This window comes from Chiloscyllium plagiosum, chromosome 23 (genome assembly GCF_004010195.1).
Source record: "Chiloscyllium plagiosum isolate BGI_BamShark_2017 chromosome 23, ASM401019v2, whole genome shotgun sequence".
NCBI classification, from domain to species: domain Eukaryota; kingdom Metazoa; phylum Chordata; class Chondrichthyes; order Orectolobiformes; family Hemiscylliidae; genus Chiloscyllium; species Chiloscyllium plagiosum.
Window position 1 is genome coordinate 57870494 of NC_057732.1, and position 20067 is coordinate 57890560.

At 42.7% G+C, this 20067-nt stretch overlaps 1 protein-coding gene across 1 annotated transcript in view; it reads left to right on the forward strand.

Annotated features, from left to right (window-relative positions):
* Window positions 1–20067, forward strand: part of cenpv (centromere protein V) — a 63010-nt gene that overhangs the window by 41404 nt on the left and 1539 nt on the right. Inside the window, exons 3-4 of the mRNA XM_043714227.1 lie at window positions 9953–10022; window positions 18518–18632. Of these exons, the coding sequence (XP_043570162.1) occupies window positions 9953–10022; window positions 18518–18632 (185 nt within the window). The remainder of the gene's footprint in view (window positions 1–9952; window positions 10023–18517; window positions 18633–20067) is intronic.

A 20067-nucleotide genomic window follows, 5' to 3' on the forward strand; every position in this document is an offset into this window, starting at 1 on the left:
GAGGAGCGGGAAGTGGAGGAGATGCGGTGGAGGGCATTGTCGATCATGTCTGGGGGGAAATTGCGGTCTTTGAAGAAGGAGGCCATCTGGGTTGTACGGTATTGGAACTGGTCCTCCTAGGAGCAGATGCGGCGGAGATGAAGGAATTGGGAATATGGGATGGCGTTTTTACAGGGCGCAGGGTGGGAGGAGGTGTAGTCTAGTAGCTGTGGGAGTCGGACAGTCGGTTTATGGTAAATGTCCATGTTGATTCGGTCGCCCGAGATAGAAATGGAAAGATCTAGGAAGGGGAGGGAGGAGTCTGAGACGTTCCAGGTAAATTTGAGGTCAGGGTGGAAGGTGTTGGTAAAGTGGATAAACTGTTCAACCTCCTTGTGGCAGCGCCGATACAGTCATCGATGTAGCGGAGGAAAAGGTGGGGGGTGGTGCCAGTGCAGCTGCGAAAGCTGGCAGGTGAAAGCGGATCAGGCGGGCATAGCCTCAAAATTAGGGGGATCAGATTTAGGACTGAATTGACAAGGAATGTTTTCACCCAGAGGGTTGTGAATCTGTGGAATTCCCTGCCCAGTGATGTAGTTGCGGCATCCTCATTGAATGTTTTTAAAGCTACGTTAGATAATATTTTGAACGGTAAAAGAATTAAGGGTTATAGTGAGAGGGTGGGTAGGTGGAGCTGAGGCCATGAAATGATTAGTCATGATCCCATTGAATGGCAGAGCAGGCTCAAAAGGCCAGAAGGCCTACCCCTGCACCTAGTTCTTATGTTCTTCTGACCAAGGTTTCCACTTGGACACAGTCACCTTCACTGTAGTTCTCCCCTGTCAGGAGTAGAGTTTTCAGTATTTGGCAGAGGAGAAGGCTGCTCTGCTGGGGTGACCAGACTTGAGAATGTGCTCAACAGTGGAGCGATAGCTTGTATGGCTGGAAGACCTTAGCAGATGCACATTATTAATATCCAGTTCACTCAGAGTCTCAACAGGGATGGTGCAAAAACACACTACTGGAGAAATCAGCTGGTCTTGCAGCATCTGTAGAGAGAAAAGAAGTTAATGTTTTGAATCCAGCGACAAAGTTCTGATGACTTGAAACATTAATAAATTGATAAGATATAGGAGCAGAATTAGGCCATTTGGCCCATTGAATCTGTTCCACCATTCGATCATGGCTGATACGCTCCTCACCCCCATTTTCCTGCCTTGTATCCATATCCCTTCAACTCATGACCAAATAAAAATATGTCTAACTCTTCCTTAAAATTTACTTACTGTCTTCCTTAAAATTTACTTACTGTCCCAGCATCCACTGCACATTTGGGTAGTGATTTCCACATATTCACAATCCTTTGGAAGTATTTTCTTCTCAACTCTGTTTTAAATTTGCTACCCCTTATCCTAAGACTATCACCTCTCATCCTAGAATTCCCACAAGAGGAAGCATCTACCTCATTTCTTTTTTATCCACACCTTTTATCATAGAACATAGAACAATACAGCGCAGAACAGACCCTTTGGCCCTTGATATTGCGACAGCCTGTGAACTAATCTAAGCCCCATCCTCCTACACTATCCCATTATCATCATCCATGTGCTTATCCAAGGATTGTTTAAATCTCCAAATGTTGCTCAGTTAACAACACTGGCAGGCAGGGCATTCCACGCTCTTACCACTCTGAGTAAAGAACCTGCCTCTGACATCTGTGTTAAATCTATCACTCTTCAATTTGTAGCAATCATCTTGAATACCTCCACTTGATCTCACCTCAGTCTTCTAAATTCCAGAGAGTATAGGCCTAAACTGTTCAATCTCTCTTCATATGACAAACCCGTCATCCCTAGGATCAGTCTAATGAACCTCCTCTGAACTGCCTTCAACGCCACTACATTTTTCTTTAAATAAGTGGACCAAAAAGATGCACAATACTCCAAGTCTGGTTCACCAATGCCTTGTATAGTTGCAACAATACTTGCTTACTTTAATAATATATTCCCTTAGCTAGAAAAGCCAACATTGCATTTGCTTTCTTTTTTATTTGTTGTACCTGCATGCTAGTTTTCTGTGATTCAGTAATGATGGCACCCAGGTCCCTCTGCACTGTTAACTCTGTCTCTCTCCATCATCAAATTTCCAATCTCATTCCTGCAACAGTCTACAGCAATACAGGATCCTCAGCTACATTAATGGTGGAAGAGTATAAAATTAAGGAGGCTATATCTTGTCTTTCATAAAATACTGATAAGGGCAGAATTAATAAAAAGAAACTACTAAATAAAAGGATATATGGAAGCAGAGTCAGAAGACAAAGATTTAAGATAATTTCCAAAAACGATAGCTGGCCAAGTGCAAATGGTCCCTTTTTGTGTCATAAGCTTAAGGGAGACTTCAGTTATCCAAACATAGGACTGGGATACTTATAGTTAGGGGCAGTGTGGAGAAAGTATTCCTGAATTACATGCAGGAGAACTTCCATCTGCAGAATGTTTTAAGAAAGGATGCAGAGTTGTAACTCATTCTTGGAAATGAGTTGGGCCAACTTGATCAAGTGTTAATGGGGAGCATTTAGGAGACAATGATCATTGTATCATCAGATTCAGGCTGATGATGGAGAATAACATGCAACAATGCAGAGTGAGAAAAATCAATTTGTGGAGAGCAGACTTCAATGTAGCAAAAATGGAGCTGGTAACATTGACTGGAATGAGAGGTTGCTGGGACAAACCATATTTGAACAATTAGCTACCTTTAAAAAGGAGATGGTTAGGTACAAACAAAGGTATGTTGTGTCAAATGGGAAAGATAGAACAACTAACCCTGAATGACAAAGGAGATAGAAGTTAAGATTAAGAAAAAATGTGTTTATGGCAGGTGTCAATTAGAAAATAAAATTAAAAGGAATATTGAAGTCTCCGAAGGGAAATTAAAAAGAGAAACAAAAGTAAGAGAAAAGACTGGCAGCCAGTATAAAGACATGTCACAAAGTCTTCCGTGGCCATATAGATAGCAAAAGAGTGGTAAAAGGAAGATTAGCCCTATTGAGGATCAAAAAGCAGATCTACACCTGGAGGCAGGAGACATGGCTGAGATGTTAAATGAGGAGTTTGCATCTGACTTTAGCAAAGAGAGTGATGCTACCTTGGTCATGGTAATAGAGGAGTTGTAATAGTTGTAATAGTTCCAAGAACAGTTCAAAACTGATAAGATAAAAGTGTTGGATGGACTGTGGTACCTAAAGTTGACAAGGCACCAGGCTTTGATGAGTATCCAAGAATTTTGAAGGAGGTGAGAATGGAAATTGCGGGAGCACAGGCCTCTAACTTTCCTGGACTCAGTGGAGGTGCCTGAAGACTAGAAAATTGCAAACTGTACAGTCTTGTTCAAGAAAGGTTGTTAAGGATCATTCTAGCAATTCCAGATCAGTCAGTTTAAGTTGAATAGTCGGGAAACTTTTAGAATCAACTATTTGGGATAGAATTTGTAGTCACATAGGGAAAAAAATTGCGTTGATTAGGAAGAGTCAGTGTGGATTTCTAAAGGGAAAATCATATTTAACTAATGCTATAACATGACGGTGAACCCCTCTGCTAATTAAACCAAACGTCCAGAAAAGCTCACCTCATCTTGTGATCTGTTAAAGTATGCGTGACAGAGAACTTCCAACTTCCTCTATTTAAAGAAAAAATATCGGGGCGATCCAAAATGTGGCGATTGCATGGCAGAACTCCACACCACAGCACAAGTGGGACGAACTTCTAACCTGTCCAACCTGGACCATTGGGATATCCTGGGACTCTGGAAAGGTCATGGAGTCCCAGGAAACTGAAAAAATCAACTTGCCTGTGTTTTTTGCCATCCAGAGATGCCGAAGAAGGGAGGAGGAGTGTCCATGGCTGGGCCCATGGCCCAGTCTGCAGGATCCTCTGACTCGATTACCTTCCAGGTCCCGGTGAAGGACCTTGTGAAATCTTGCAAGATGTTGGGTAAGCAGAGAGAAGCTGGCCCCGATCTCTATCTGCAGCTGGGAGACCTGTAAAACAGGACAGATGACGTAGAACACAGAGTCCCAGTGATAGAAGCTGATATAAGTTCCTCCAAGGATAGGATCCAAGCCCTGGAAACGCAGGTCCATAATTTGCATGATCAAGTGGATGATCTTGAGAACAGAGGCAGGAGAAAAAATATTCAGATCATCGGTATGCCAGAGGGTAATGAAGGTGAGTGGCTGGCGGAGGACTGGTTGCTGAAATTCCATAACTTGGAGGCTGGAATGAGAGGCTTGAAGATTGAGTGCTCACTGGGTCACGGCATGGAGATCAGGTCTGGGTCAACGCCCTCTCTTGGTGCAGTTTCATCATTTATACAGATAAGGAGAGAATTGTGGAAGGTTCCAGAATCCAGGGGAATGATCCGAAGGCTCTAAGATCATGTTCTTCCAAGACTTCTCAGCGGCAGTGAACCAGAAAAGAACATCCTATGATGGTGTCAAGAGAAGACTGAGAGAGTTTGGTATCCAATACTCTGAGGTCTCCGGTGGTGCTTTGGCTCACCTTAGGTGTATCCATACATCTCTTTGACACATCGAAGAAGGCAAGAGACTCTGCGGACAAATTAACCTAATCTGAACAATTTAGTATGTACAAATAGTAGTGTTGTTTGGGTATGTGTTGTTTTTTTCTTTAAAAAGCAGACTAAGTCCAGTTGGGGCTTTCTTTTCCTCTTTTTAATTGCTAATAATCTGGTTTAAACTGTTTGGTGGCGATTGCGATGTGTATTTGTGCTGCTGCTCTAGCTGGGAGAAGGGAAAATGGTTGGGAGGGCTAGATGCCTGCTTATGGGCAATTTATGCCCGGTTCAGATATTTAAATGCCTGGGTTGCAGTCTTGGCAGTGGGATGGGAAATTGGATTTTGGGATGGGTAGGAAGTGAGTTTCCCTATTTAGCGCCATTGGCACTTTATATGTTGGTTTGTTTCTTGGTTTTTGTTATATATAACCTTGATAGCTTTTAGGTTTGTTAAATTTAGTGGTTTTAGTTTATGTAGTTTTTATGTTCAATGGATCTTGTGACACTAAGGCTTGGTGATGTGTGGTTCGAGTTCTTCCTCTCTGGAATTTAAATGTTATTGCAAAAAGTTATGGCTAAAGAATGGATTAAACGGTGTAGCTGGAATATCAAGGGGAGTCACTCACCAATTAAGAGGAAGAAGGTACTTTTGAGTCTTTAGAAAGGAGAAGGTGGATATTGCTTTGTTACAGGAGACACACTTGGATGATGGGGAGCATTTGAAACTGCAGCAGAATGGCTTTGATCGGGTTTACTTTTCATCTTTTGATACCAGAAATAGGGGAATGGCTATATTGGTTAGGAGGAATCTCCCATTTAAGTTTCTAGAGTGTTTTAAAGACATGCACGGGAGGTTTGTAATTCTCAAAGCCCTGATAAATTGGGAAGAATTTGTGTTTTAAATGTTTATTGCCATCTGGCCCATCCCCTCAAATTTATGGTAGATGCATTCTCTAAACTGATCAGTCTCTAGTCCCAGCATATCATTATAGGGGGAGATTTTAACTGTCTCATGGATCCCACAGTAAACAGGTTGCCCAAAGGCCCCCCACAAATACCCTCTGTACAAACTAAACAATTAGTGGATCTGTGTGTGGAGTTAGGGTTGGTGGATGTCTGGAGGCATCTCCACTCTAGGGATTTTACGTTTGTTTTCCAGTCTGCCCAGATGTCACACTAGGATTGATTATTTTTTTTTTCTGACCCCCTTGGCAACCTTGGACTTGATGGGATCTTGTACGATTGGTAATATTACCATCTCCAATCACACTCCAATGTACCTGTTGGTTAAGATTAAGGACATTACAGTGGGTTTGAGGCACTGTCAAATGGATCCCTTTATTGTCAAGGATAATTTTGTGGAGTACTTCTCTACGGAATTTCGGGCATTCCTAGACATTAACTCAGGCTCAGTGAGTAACCCATTCATCCTGGGGGAAACTGCCAAAGCCTATGTCAGGGGGTTAGTTATTTCTTACTCTGCCAGTAGGAAGTGTGAGAAGGGTGAGCAGCAACGTCTCCTCAAAGCACGGTTGAAGGCAAGCTAGAAGGCCCTCGTTGGTCAGGCTAGAGGATTTTGGCGCTGCGGTCTGCATTGAATTCCGTGCTCACGCAGACAGCAAAGAAGGAACTTACTTCTCCAAAGCAAAGGTTTTATGAATGTGGTGACAGGCCAGGCAAATACTTAGCATATCTCACCAGGAAAAGGAGTGCCCCTCAAGCCGTTACGGCGATTAAGGAAGAGTCTGGGAACCTAACATGTGACTCCAAAAAGATTAATGCGGCATTCCAGAGATTTTTCTCTAAATTATACCAATCTGAGGGTTGCGAGGAGGGGCCGGCCAAAATGGAGTCTTTCTTTTTAAGGATCTGGAGTTCCCGGGTGTGACTCCCGAACCAGAGTCTTTTCTCAACGTACCCTTATCAGAGCAAGAGGTGCAGAAGGCTGTGAACCAACTTAAGAATGGAAAGGTTCCCGGTCCTTACGACTTCCCAGCGAATTCTATAAGGAATTTATAAACATATTGTCAGGCCTGATACTCAACATGTTTAATGGCTCATACAGCCATGATTGTCTCCCGTTATCTCTGAGACAGGCTAGTATTTCACTTATTCTTAAAAAAGGATGGTCCCGGAGGACTGTGCTTCATACAGGCCCATTGCACTCCTAAATGTGGACTTTAAAATCCTCTCTAAGACTCTTGCGTTAAGGTTGGAGACTGTTACCTTCTATTATTAAAGAGGATCAGACGGGCTTCATAAAGTGCCACAGATCTTCCGATAATGTTAGAAGGCTGCTTAATGTAATTCAAGCACGTCAGCAACAGTCAGTACAGGGATTGGTGATTTCTCTAGATGCAGAGAAGGCATTTGACAGAGTTGAGTGACTGTACTTTTTCTATACTGTGGAGCAGTTTGGCTTGGGCTAAGTCTTTATAAGATGGGTAAAGATTCTCTTTAGTGACCCTCTCGCTGTGGTCACCACAAGTGGGGTGCGATCCAGCAATTTTAATATTTTTAGGGGCAGCCAGCAGGGCTGTCTCCTTTCACCACTGCTTTTTACGTTGGTGATTGAACCATTGGTGGAGGCCATTCGTGGGGATCCCAATATATCAGCTTCAGAGGTGGGGTCAAAATTACATAAGATTTCATTGTATGCAGATAATGTCCTAATTTTTTGTCAAATCCAGCAGTTTCGGTGCCTTGCCTGATACAATGTATCTGCGCGTTTGGAGCTTTTTCCGGGTACAAGTTTAATTTTGCAAAATCAGAGGCTATGCGTATGGGTGGTCTTGGGAAGGAGCTGGGTTTTGAGGGTGAATATCGATTCCCATTTAAGTGGTCACAGGGGGGTATGTGTATTTGGGCATATTCATTACTCCAGTTCTGGATTGGCTGTTCAAAGGCAATTTTGTTCAATTATTTGACAAAATCAAACAAGACCTTCAAAGATGGGAGGCGCTTCCGGACTCGTGGTTGGGTCGGATAGCGCTTATTAAGATGAATATTCTCCCCCGTTTGCTATACTCCATACGGATGCTCCCCCTGATTTTCAATAAACAAACATTCAGGAGACTGGCTGGTTCAGCTCCTTTATTTGGCATCGTAAGCAGCACCTCATTAAATTAGCTAAACTACAACTGCCTCACAGATTGGGGGGGAAAATGGACCTTCTGGACATTAAAAGCTACCAACTAAGCTTGCTTTTATCATATGTGAATGATTGGGCTTGTGGGGACCCTCTTTCAATATAGTTAGATATCAAAGCCTCCCAGGCAAGGTTTCCCCTTAATAGCTTGCTGTTTTTGGACAAAATGAGGACAGTTAAGGAATATTGCCATAACCCAATAGTTATCAATACTTTTAAAGCATGGAGGGCAATTCAGCAGAGGGAAAGCAATATTGGCAAAATACCTTCTTTTACACCTATTGTGGGAATGCGAGGTTTTCAACTGGGGATGAAAGATTCAGGATTCAAACATTGGGCAGCTAGGGGTGTGTCTTGCATGGGCGATTTATCTGAGGGAGATACAATGATATCCTTTGATCAGTTAGCACAGAAATATGAGCTATCTAATAGGGACCTGCTGGAGTTTTTGAAGAGGCAACAGAAAAGGTTGATGAAGGTAACTCTACTGATGAGGTGCACATAGAGTTTCAGGATGTGTTTGCTACAGTTCCACACAACAGACCTGTGAAGATAATCATAGGTTAGGGTATAAAAGGGTCAGTAACAACATAGATACAAAATTGGCTGAGTGATAGGAAACAATCATAGTCAATGGATGTTTTTTGGACTGGAGGAAGGTTTGTGGTGGAGTTTCCCAGGGGTCCATACTGGGACCTTTGCTTTGCCTGATATTAATGATTTGCATTGTTGTACAGGGGATAATTTCAAAATTTCAGATAACACAAACCTTGGAAGAATTGTAATTGTGAGAACTCCAAGAATGACAGAGACAAATTAGTGGACAGCTAAGTGGCATCTGAGTTTCAATGCAGGCAAGTGTGAGATGATCTATTTTGGTAGGAAGAACATAGAATTGTATCTTCTACTTTGAAAGACAATACAAAAAAGAGTGCAGCAGCAGAGGGACCCTGGATGTGTATGTGCACAGATTATTAAAAATGGCAGGAAATGTGGAGAGAGAAGCGAGTAAAATTAAAATTAGGTTTGTTGTCAAGTATAAAGTACAGAAGTACAGTGAAATGTATACAATGTTGCCACACAAAGTACCATCTTAGGTACTAAAGTAGATAAGGTACAAAACTAGAGAAATAAAGAGAAAAGCTAAGAATTCTACATTATAGTTCTTCATAGTATAAATTAGGAAGATGGAGAAATAAAGTTTAAAGATAAACATTACAGTCTTTCTATACCCTGCAGTATCTTCATGCTGTGGACTTTCTATACGTGATCTCACTCTCCCTGCAATAACTGGCTCAAAATCTTGACAGGCTGACCACACGGGGCCCCAGTCCACTAGCCAACCCATCTGGGCCACCAGCCCGCCGGCTGCTTTGCTTTGGCCCCATGACCACTGACTGCCCTACTTGGCTTGGACCCACCGACCCATGGCTAACCTGCTCTGAACCGTTGTCCGTCCTGCTCCAGGCCCTCATCTACCATAGTGCTGCTGCTCTCTTCACAAGACAAGGTAGGTTAAAAAAAAGTTTAAAAAATTAAAAAAGAAAAGGAACAAAAGATAAGTGAATGGAAGGGACATGCCCCAGGCTGAGCCCAGACGCTGCCTACTCTGCTGCCATCATCTTGGAGTTACCTGGAGTACAAGAGCAAGGATGTGATAATGAACTTATACAAGACACTTGGTGAGACCTCAGCTGGAGTATAGTATACAGCTGTGGGTGCTACAGTATAGGAAGGTGTGAATGCATTGGAGAGTGCAGAAGTGATTTACAACAATGGTTCCAGGGACAAGGAACTTCAGTAATGAGAAGTTGGGACTGTTCTCCTTGGAGAGAAGGCAGCTGGAGAGAAGATTTGATAGGGATTTTCAAAATCATGAATGGACTGGATAGAGTAGATAGGGAGAAAAGGAACAAGACGGCATACATTTAAAGTGATGTATAAAAGAAGCAAGGGTGAAGTGAAGAAAAGCATTTTCTCACTGAGTAGGGATGTTATGAAATGCATTTCCCAGAAGTACGGTAGATGCAGGTTCAAAAAAGAAGAAGGTCTTGAATGATTATTTGGAGAAAAATTATTTGCAAAGTTATGGAGAAGAAAAGCAGGATATTAATACAAGGTAATCATGCTCTTTTAACAAATTGGTGCAGACATGATGGACCGAATGGCTTCCTTCTGCACCGTAACACTTTTGTGATCCAGTGAAACTTCTACTATTATGACAAAATGATTTTTTTTAAATTTCAGTTGCAGTATCTGTACAAGGAAACAGATTAAAGCATTCATCGTTCCAGCCTCCCAATTCAGACTCCTCAAGGTAAGCTGCGTCAAAAAGTTGAAACTCTATTCGGTCTTTAGCAATGCTAAACTATACAGTATAGAAGAGGTCATTTGCCATTATCAAGTCTGTACCGCTAAAGTGACACTAAACCTATACTAGACGCATCTTCCACTATTATGTATCCTGGAGTATAATTTAAATTGATTGATTTGGTTAAATTTGAAATGTTGTGAAAACATAGCAACCAAACGTCCCGTAGGCCCATAGCTTTAAACGTTAGGATATTTCAAGTGCTAATCTAAGTATTTTCTAGGAGTTGTAAGGTTACCACTCACACCTAGCTTCTCAGGCAGTGCATTCAAGACATCCATCACTCTCTGGGTGAAAAAGAATTTCACCAAATCCCTTCTAAATCTCCTGTCTTTCAGCTTAAAATTGTAGAGCCTCCCACCCAACCACCTCCTCTAACCTTAAAGACTAGAGACAAATCAGCTAAGCGTCTCTTCTTTCTTACTTTCTATTAAGGGGAGTAACAGGGATGGCAGTACAGGGAGAGCAAGGTTCCTCCTGCATGATGTTTGAGGTGAGGGACACCATTAGTGTCCCATCCAAGTACATCTGCAGGAAGTGCACCCAACTCTTGCTCCTCCAAGGCCATGTTAGGGAATTGGAGCAGAAGCTGGATGAACTTTGGATCATTCGGGAGGCAGAGTCTGTGATAGATGAGAGTTACAGGGAAGTAGTTACTGTTGTGGTTCTGTTCGCCGAGCTGGGAATTTGTGTTGCAGACATTTCGTCCCCTGTCTAGGTGACATCCTCAGTGCTTGGGAGCCTCCTGTGAAGCACTTCTGTGATGTTTCCTCCAGCATTTATAGTGATTTGTATCTGCCGCTTCCGGTTGTCAGTTCCAGCTGTCCGCTGCAGTGGCCGGTATATTGGGTCCAGGTCGATGTGTTTATTGTGTCGACATGGACCCAATATACCGGTCACTGCAGCGGACAGCTGGAACTGACAACCAGAAGCGGCAGATACAAATCACTATAAATGCCGGAGGAAACATCACAGAAGTGCTTCACAGGAGGCTCCCAAGCACTACGGATGTCACCTAGACAGGGGAGAAATGTCTGCAACACAAATTCCCAGCTCGGCGAACAGAACCACAACAACGAGCACCCGAGCTACAAATCTTCTCACAAACTTGGAAGTAATTACTCCTAGCCATGAAGAAAGCTGGGTGACTGTTCAAAGGGGGAAAAGACAGTCAGTGGACAGATCCCCTGTGGTCATTCTCCTGAAAAACATGTATACCGTTTTGGATACTGTTGAGGGGGATGACTTACCAGGAGTATGCAGTGAGGTCCAGGCCCCTGGCACAGAGCCTGTCCCTGTTGCACAGAAGGGAAGGAGGAGAGTGTTCGTCATTGGGGACTCAATAGTTAGAGGCTCAGGTAGAAGGTTTGTTGGGAACGAACACGACTCAGTTGGTGTGTTGCCTCTCAGGTGCTAGGGTCCGTGATGTCTCAGATCGTATCTTTGGGGTCCTGAAGGGAGAGGGTGACCAGCCTCAAGTCGTGGTCCATGTAGGTACCAAACACACAGAAAGAGGGATAGGGATGTAAGGCAGGATTTCAGGGAACTAGGGTGGAAGCTGAGAGCTAGAACAAACAGAGTTGTTATCTCTGGTTTGTTACCCGTACCACGTGATAGCGAGGCAAGGAATAGGGAGAGATATCAGCTGAACACGCAGGTGCAAGGATGGTGCAGGAGGGAGGGTTTCAGGTACTTGGATAATTGGGGCTCATTTTGGGGAAGGTGGGACCTGTACAAACAGGATGGTCTTCACTTGAACCAGAGGTGTACTAATATTCTGGGTGGGAAATTTGCTGGTGCTATTCTGGTAGGTTTAAACTAGCTCAGCAGGGGGATGGGAACCTGAGGTGTAGTTGCAGTGCACAGGAGGATGAGAGTAGGGAGGACAGGGACAGGATTTCAGTGTCACAGGAATGTGCTGGCAGACAGCAAACTGGTTTGAAGTATGTCTACTTCAACGCCAGAAGTATCCGAAATAAGGTAGGTGAGATTGCAGCATGGATGATAGGTACCTGGGACTTCGACATTGTGGAGAAAGTGAGGACTGCAGATGCTGGAGATCAGAGCTGAAAATATGTTGCTGGAAAAGCGCAGCAGGTCAGGCAGCATCCAAGGAACAGGAGAATCGACGTTTCGGGCATAAGCCCTTCTTCGACATTGTGGCCATTTCGGAGACATGGATAGAGCAGGGTGAGGAATGGATGTTGCAGGTTCCAGGATTTAGATCTTTCATTAAGGGCAGGTAAGGCGGTAAAAGAGGGGGAGGTGTGGCCTCGTTAGTCAAGGATAGTATAACAGTGGCTGAGAGAACTTTTGACGAGGACTCGTCTACTGAGGTAGTGTGGGCTGAGGTTAGAAACAGGAGAGGAGAGGTCACACTGCTTGGATTGTTTTATAGGCCTCCACAGAGTTCCAGAGAGATGGAGGAGAGGATTAGCAAAGCTATTCTGGGTCAGAGTGAAAGGAACAGGGTGATCATTACAGGGGACTTTAACTTCCCCAACATTGATTGGAAATGCTATAACTCTAGTACGTCGGATGGTTCAGTTTTTGTCCAACGTGTACAGGCGGGTTTCCTGACCAAGTATGTCGAAGAGCCAACAAGAGGGGAGGCCACACAGGATCTGGTGCTTGGTGATGAACTAGGCCAGGTGTTTGATTTAATTGTAGGTGAGCACTTTGGAGAGAGTGACCATAATTCAGTTACGTTTAGTTTAGCGATGGAAAGGGATAGCTACATGCCACAGGTCAAGAGGTATTGATGGGGCAAGGGCAATTATAATGCGATTAGGCAAGAATTAGGATGCATAGAATGGGATAGCAAAATGCAGGGGATGCAGACAATGGGTATGTGGAGCTGGTTTAAGAAACAGACATTGCGTGTCCTTGATAGGTATATGTCCCTGTCAGGCAGGGAGGAAGTGATAAGGTAAGGAAGCCATGGTTTACTACAGAAATTGCATCTCTTGTTAAGCAGTAGGAAGCTTATGTGTTGATGAGGCAAGGTGGTTCAGATGAAGCGATGGAGAGTCACAGATCAGCTAGGAAGTATTTAAAGAGAGAGTTAAGAAGAGCAAAGAGAGGACACGAGCAGTCTTTAGCAAATAGAATAAAGGTGAACCCTAAAGCTTTCTATTGGTATATGAGGAATAAAAGGATGACTAGGATAGGAATAAGGCCAGTCAAAGACAGAAGTGGGAAATTGAGTGTGGATCCTGTGGAGATCGGAGAAGTGCTAAACAAACATTTCTCATCGATTTTCACTCAGGAAATCGAGAATATTGTAGAGGAGAAGAATGAGGTACGAGATATTAGACTAGAAAGGACCGAGGTTAGTTACGAACAAGTGTTATCAATTCTAGAAGGAGTGAAAGTAGACAAGTCCCCTGGGCCTGATGGGATTTATCCGAGGGTTCTCTGGGAAGCTAGGGAGGAGATAGCAGAGCCTTTGGCTTTGATATTTGAATCGTCATTGTCTACAGGTTTAGTACCTAAGGACTGGAGGATTGCAAATGTTGTGCCCTCCAGAAGGGCAGTAGAGATGACCCAGTGAGCCTTACTTATATTGTAGGAAAGGTTTTGGAAAGGACTAGAAGAGATAAGATTGATAATCATCTTGCAAGCAACAATTTGATTTCAGGTAGTCAACATGGCTTCATCAAGAGCAGATCGTGTCTCACAAACCTCATTGAGTATTTTGAGGTGACCAAGCATGTAGATGAGGGTAGGGCAGTTGACGTGGTATACATGGACTTCAGTAAAGCCTTTGATAAGGTTCCACATGGTAAGCTGTTGGAGAAAACGCAGAGGCATGGCATTGAGGGTGATTTAGCAGTTTGTATTGGAAACTGGCTTTCTGAAAGAAGGCAGCGAGTGGTGGTTGATGGAAAATATTCAGCCTGGAGTCCGGTTACTAGTGGAGTGCCATAAGGATCTGTTTTGGGACCACTGCTGTTTGTCATTTTTTATAAATGACTTGAGACGCAGGCATAGGTGGATGGATTAGTAAATTTGCAGATGACGCTAAAGTCGGTGTAATAGTGGACATTTGGAAGAATGTTACAGGTTGCAGGGGGACTTGGATAAACTGCAGGATTGGGCTGAGATGTAGCAAATGGAGTTCAATGCTGCTAAATGTGAGGTGATCCACCTTGGGAAGAATAACAGGAAGGCAGAGTACTGGGTCAATGGAAAGATTCTTGGTAGTGTGGATGTGCAGAGGGATCTTGGTGTCCATGTACATAGATCCCTGAAAGTTGCCACCCAGGTTGATAGTGCTCTTAAGAAGGCATATGGTGTGTTAGGTTTCATTCGTAGAGGGATTGAGTTCCGGAGCCACAATATCATGCTGCAACCATATAAAACGCTAGTGCAGCCACACTTGGAATATTGTGTACAGTTCTAGTTGCCATATTTTGGGAAGGTTGTGGAAGCATTGGAAAAGTTGCAGAAGAGATTTACTAGGATGATTCCTGGTCTGGAGGGAAGGTCTTATGAGGAAAGACTGAGAGACTTGAACCTGCTCTCATTGGCAAGAAGAAGGCTAAGAAGGGATTTGATAGAAACATACAAGATGATCAGAGGATTAGATAGGGTTGACAGTGAAAGTCTTTTTCCTAGGATGATGACGTCAGCTTGTACGAGAGGGCATAACTACAAATTGAGGGGTGATAGATTTAAGACAGATGTCAGAGGCAGGTTCTTTATGCAGAGAGTGGTAAGGGCGTGGAATACTAATGTAGTCAACTCAGCCACATTAGGGAGATTTAAAAAATCCTTAAATAAGTACATGGATGATTTTGGGCTAGTGTAGGGGGACAAGCTGAGAATAGTTCACAGGTTGGCGCAACATCGAGGGCTAAAGGGTCTGTTCTGTGCTGTATTGTTCTATGTTCTAAATTATGCCTCGTTATTGATCCTTCAACTGAGGGAACAGCTGCTTTCTATTCACCCTGTCCATGCCCCTCATAATCTTAAACATCTTAATCAGGATTCCTTCAGCCTTCTCTGCTCTAAAGAAAAACAAACTGAGCTTATCCAGCTGCTCTTCACAACTGAAATGCTCCAACATATACTTTACACCCCCGCCAGTGCAATCACATCCTTCCTATAGTGTGGTGACCAGAACTGCACACAGTACTCCAGATGTGGCTTAACCAAAGTTCTGTACAGATCCAACATGACCTTGCTCTTACAGAATCCCTACAGTGTGGAAAGAGGATATTCAGCCCATTGAGTCTGCACCGTCCCTCCAAAGAGCTTCTCACTCAGACCCAGCCTCCATGCTATCCCTGCAACTCTGCATTTTGCTTGGCTAATCCACTTTACCTGCCCATTTGTGTAATATAACTCGACTGATAAAGGCGAGTCATAGGGATGTACAGCACGGAAACAGACCCTTTGGTCCAACTTGTCCATGCCGACAGATGTCCTAAATAAATCTAGTCCCATTTGCCAGCATTTAGCCCAAAGCCCTCCAAGCCCTTCTTATTCATGTACCCATCCAGATACCTTTTAAATGTTGTAATTGTGCCAGCTTCCACCACTTCCTCTGGCAGCTCATTCTATACATGCAATACCTTCTGCGTGAAAATTTGCCTCTAAGGTCCCTTTTAAATCTTTTTCTTCTCACTTTAAACCTAGCTTTAGACCCCCCACCCCTGGGAAAAGACCTTGTCTATTTACTCTATCCATGCCTCTCATTATTTTATAAACCTCTAATAGGTCACCCCTCAGCCTGCGATGCTCCAGAGAAAATAGCCCCAGCCTCTCCCTAAAGCTCAAGCCCTCCAACTTTCTGAATCGTTTCGAATTTCATAACATCCTTCCTAGAGCAGGGAGACCAGAATTGCACACAGTATTCCAAAAATTGGCCTAACCAATTTCCTATACAGCTGCAACATGACCTCCCAATTCCTATAGTCAATGCAGTGACCAATAAAGGCAAGCGTACCAACTGCCTTCTTTACTAGCCTATCTACCTGTGACTCTACTTTCACAGAACTATGCACCTGCACCCAGAGGTCTCTTTGTTTAGGAACAATTTTCAGGCCCATACCATTAAGTGTGTTAGTCCAGCCCTGATTTGCCTTTCCAAAACACATTATCTCACATTTATCTAAATTAAACTCCATCTGTCACTCCTTGGCCCATCTGATCAAGGTCCTACTGTACTCTGAGGTAACCTTCTTCACTGTCCACTACACCTCCAAGTGTCCCATATGATTTCTTAACTATCCTATTAGCCGTCCTGCAACCTTGAACTCCTAGTCATAGTCTTGCATGAAGGCCAACTGACCTTTTGTCTTCCTTATTGTTTGCTGCACTTGCATATACATTGTCACTGACTGATGAATGAGGGTTTACCCAGGTTCCTAGGTCAACAGTACGTATCAAGAGAAACAGTGGCCCTAACATCAATCACTGAAGGTGCTCCACTGTATATTTCTTAATGTCCAAATAAAAACTACTCTTTGTCACTCAGCCAATTTTGTATTAATGCAGCTACTTTCCTTTTTATTCAATGAACTTGTAAGTTTGCTGACAAACCTATTCTGTGGCACATGATCAAATGTCTTTTGGAAATCCATGGAAAACTACATTACCTTCAGCAATCCTGATCTCAAAAAACTCAAACAAGTTACAAACATCATGCTGTTAAAATTGTGATCATTGCTGTGTGTATGCTGATTGTGCTTCCATATGGTATTGGGCAATATTTAATCTAAATATAGTAAAGAAATGATTTGGAATGTTGTTGGCAATGTAATAAACCGTACACACTACAATCACAGTGCGCTCATGGTGACTATAGGTTCAGGGACAGAACATAGAACAGTGCAATACAGGAACAGGGCCTTCAGCTCACCATGTCTAAACTAACCACATCATGTCATTCTAAACTAATCCTGACTGTGTGCACAAGCTCTGTGTCCCACTATTCCTTGCCCTGTTCATGTCTGTCTAAATGCCTTTTAATTATTTTCTATTGTATCTGCTTTTATCGCTTCCCCTGGCCGTGCATTCCAGGCACCTACCATCCTCTGCTTAAAAAAAAACTTGCTTCACACATCTCCCTTAAACTTTCTCCCTCTCATCTTAAACGCATGTCCCCGAGTATTTGATATTTCCAACCTTGGAAAAAGATTCCAACTATTCACATCTCTCAATTTTATATCTATAGGTTACCCCCCGATCCTCGAACACTCTAGCGAAAATAGATCAAGTGTGTCTAACCTCTTGTTCTCACTAATACATTCCAATCTGGGCAACATCCTGGTAAACTTCTTTTGCACCCTCTCCAAAGCGTTCAGATCCACCGATACTGTGGTGACCACAACTGCACACAGTACTCCAAATATGGCTAACTAAAGTCTTCTACAGCTGCAACACAACTTGGCAACTTTTACACTCAATGCTCTGCCACTTTCAGGGAGCTGTACACTTGCACACCAAGATTCCTCTGTATTTCATTTGAAGGGTTCTGTCATTTACTGTATACTTTCCTCTTGTATTTGATCTCCCAAAATGCATCACCTCACACATGTCTGGGTAAGCTCCATGTCATTTCTCTGCCCAACTTTCCACAGAATTAATATCCTGCTGTATCCTTTGACAGTCTTCCTCTCTATCCACAATTCCACCAATTTCCGTGTTATGTCAGAAAAGTTGAATAAGCACTGTCCTCCATTGTGTTCACCTTCAGCTTCAAAGTGCCACTATGGCTGGACTTATCCAGGTGAATGCAGAGTATGCTATCACACTGTGACTTAAATTCTTGTTAATGTTGACAATAACAAGATGTTGATGACATAATAGAAACAGACCATTTGATCCAACATGTCCATGATGGCTTTCATTATCCATTCAAGACTCCTTTCATTGTTTGCCATCTAAACCTGTTGCACTTTTCCAGCAACACATTTTTCAGATCTAAACCTGTGTCCTGGTTCAACAACAATTCGGGTGTGAATATGGGACCATATCATCTTATATAGCTTAGCTTCTCCTTACCATAACAAGCCAACAACAGGGCATCTGAACATTTTGAAACAGAAATGTGATGTTACATGGTAAAACTATTGGCATATGCTAGTTTCCGTGGCAGATGCTGAAAATTATTCAAATAAAAGCAAAATACTGAATGATGGAAGAAGAGTCATACTGGACTCGAAACATAAAGTCTGCCACTCTCTCCATAGATGCTGCCAGAGATGCTGAGTTTCCAGAATTCTGTTACTGGTTATTATTTTATGCTTCTGTGATGTAAGGAAGTGCAAATTGCTTTATGCTTCTGACAAGGTACACCAAACAGTTAACTCAAGTGTGTTCAAATTGTCTTGCGTTTTAATTTTTGATTTGAAACTTAAGTGAAACATTATTAATATTTAATTGGTTATTGCAAGGTCTTGAACTTAGTTGGACTGATCTTTCTTTTGTAGGGAGCTGATAACTTAACTGTTTATACATTCAACACAAAGGTAGCAAAACATACTTTCTGCAAAACATGTGGTGTGCAAAGTTTCTACACCCCTCGTTCCAACCCTGATGGATACGGTAGGCAAATTATATCATTACAGATGTGCATGTCAATTCAGCAAGAACTGTATAATCTTAACATTTTGTTCATATCAGATACTTTTGAAACTCTAATTGAAGTCTATGTATAGATTAGCACTTTCCCATCAGACATTCAAGGTCCAGGAGGATCATACAAGTGATCCTTCAGCTCAGTGTGTGCCAGTGTTTACCGTCTATATAAACAAATAATCCTAATCATAGCTACTTATGATGTATCTATTTTCCTACATCAACTCTTCAATCTAAATCTTAATATTGACTTAGTTTCTCTTTCACCCATAAACCCTGAACATGAGTTCCAGCTTCACAATTCTGTGCAAAGACGCTTCTCCTTTCTGAAGTGAAAAAGACTGATGAAAACAAATGTAGGTCTCACAGTTAGAATAAGTGAATTCATAATGGACAATAAAGGAATGGCACACAAATTGAAAAAAATACATTGGATCAGTCTTTACTGAGGAAGACACAAATAACCTGCTGGAAATGCTAAGGGATAGAGGGTCAAGCAAGAAGAAATGAAGGAGATCCTTATTAGTCAGAAAATGGTATTGGGGAAGTTGATAGGATTAAAACCCGATGAACCCCAGGGCCTGATGCTCTACATCCCACAGTACTTAAGTGGCTCCAGAAATAGCAGATACATTGGTGATCATTTTCCAGCATTCTATAGACTTTGGAAGAATTGCAATGCACTGGAGGATCAGTAACGTAACCCCACTTTTCTAAAGAAAGGAGGGGGAGAAAATGGAGAATTCGAGGGTGGTTAGCCTCACATTAGAGATGGGGAAAAATGCTGGAGTCAGTCTTTAAGGATGGAATAACTGAACATTTGGAAAGCAGTGACAGAATCCATCCAAGTCAGCATGGATTCACTAAAGGAACATCATGCTTGATAAATCTTCTGGAATTATTTGAGGATATGACCAGTAGAGTGGATCAGGGTGAAACAGTGAATGTTGTGTACCTGGATTTTCAGAAGGCTTTTGACAAGATCCCACAGACGAGAGTAGTAAGCAAAATCAAAGCTCATCATATCAGAGGTAATATATTGACGTGGATAGAGAACTGGAGAGAGGAAGCACAGATTTGGAATCATTTTCAGAGTGAAGGCAGTGATGGGTGGGATATCACAGGTTTCAGTGCTGGGACTCCAGCTGTACACAATATATATAAACAATTTGAATGAAGGAACTGAATGCATGAGTTCCAAATTTGCAGAGGACACTATCTGAGAGGTAGTGTGTGCTGTGAGGAAGCTCCCAGGAGGCTGTAGAGTGACTTGGACAGACTAGCTGAGTGGGCAAATACAGAGGCCAAAGCTCAAAAATGTGTTGCTGGAAAAGCGCAGCAGGTCAGGCAGCATCAAAGCAGAAGGAGAATTGACGTTTCGGGCATAAGCAATACAGCAATA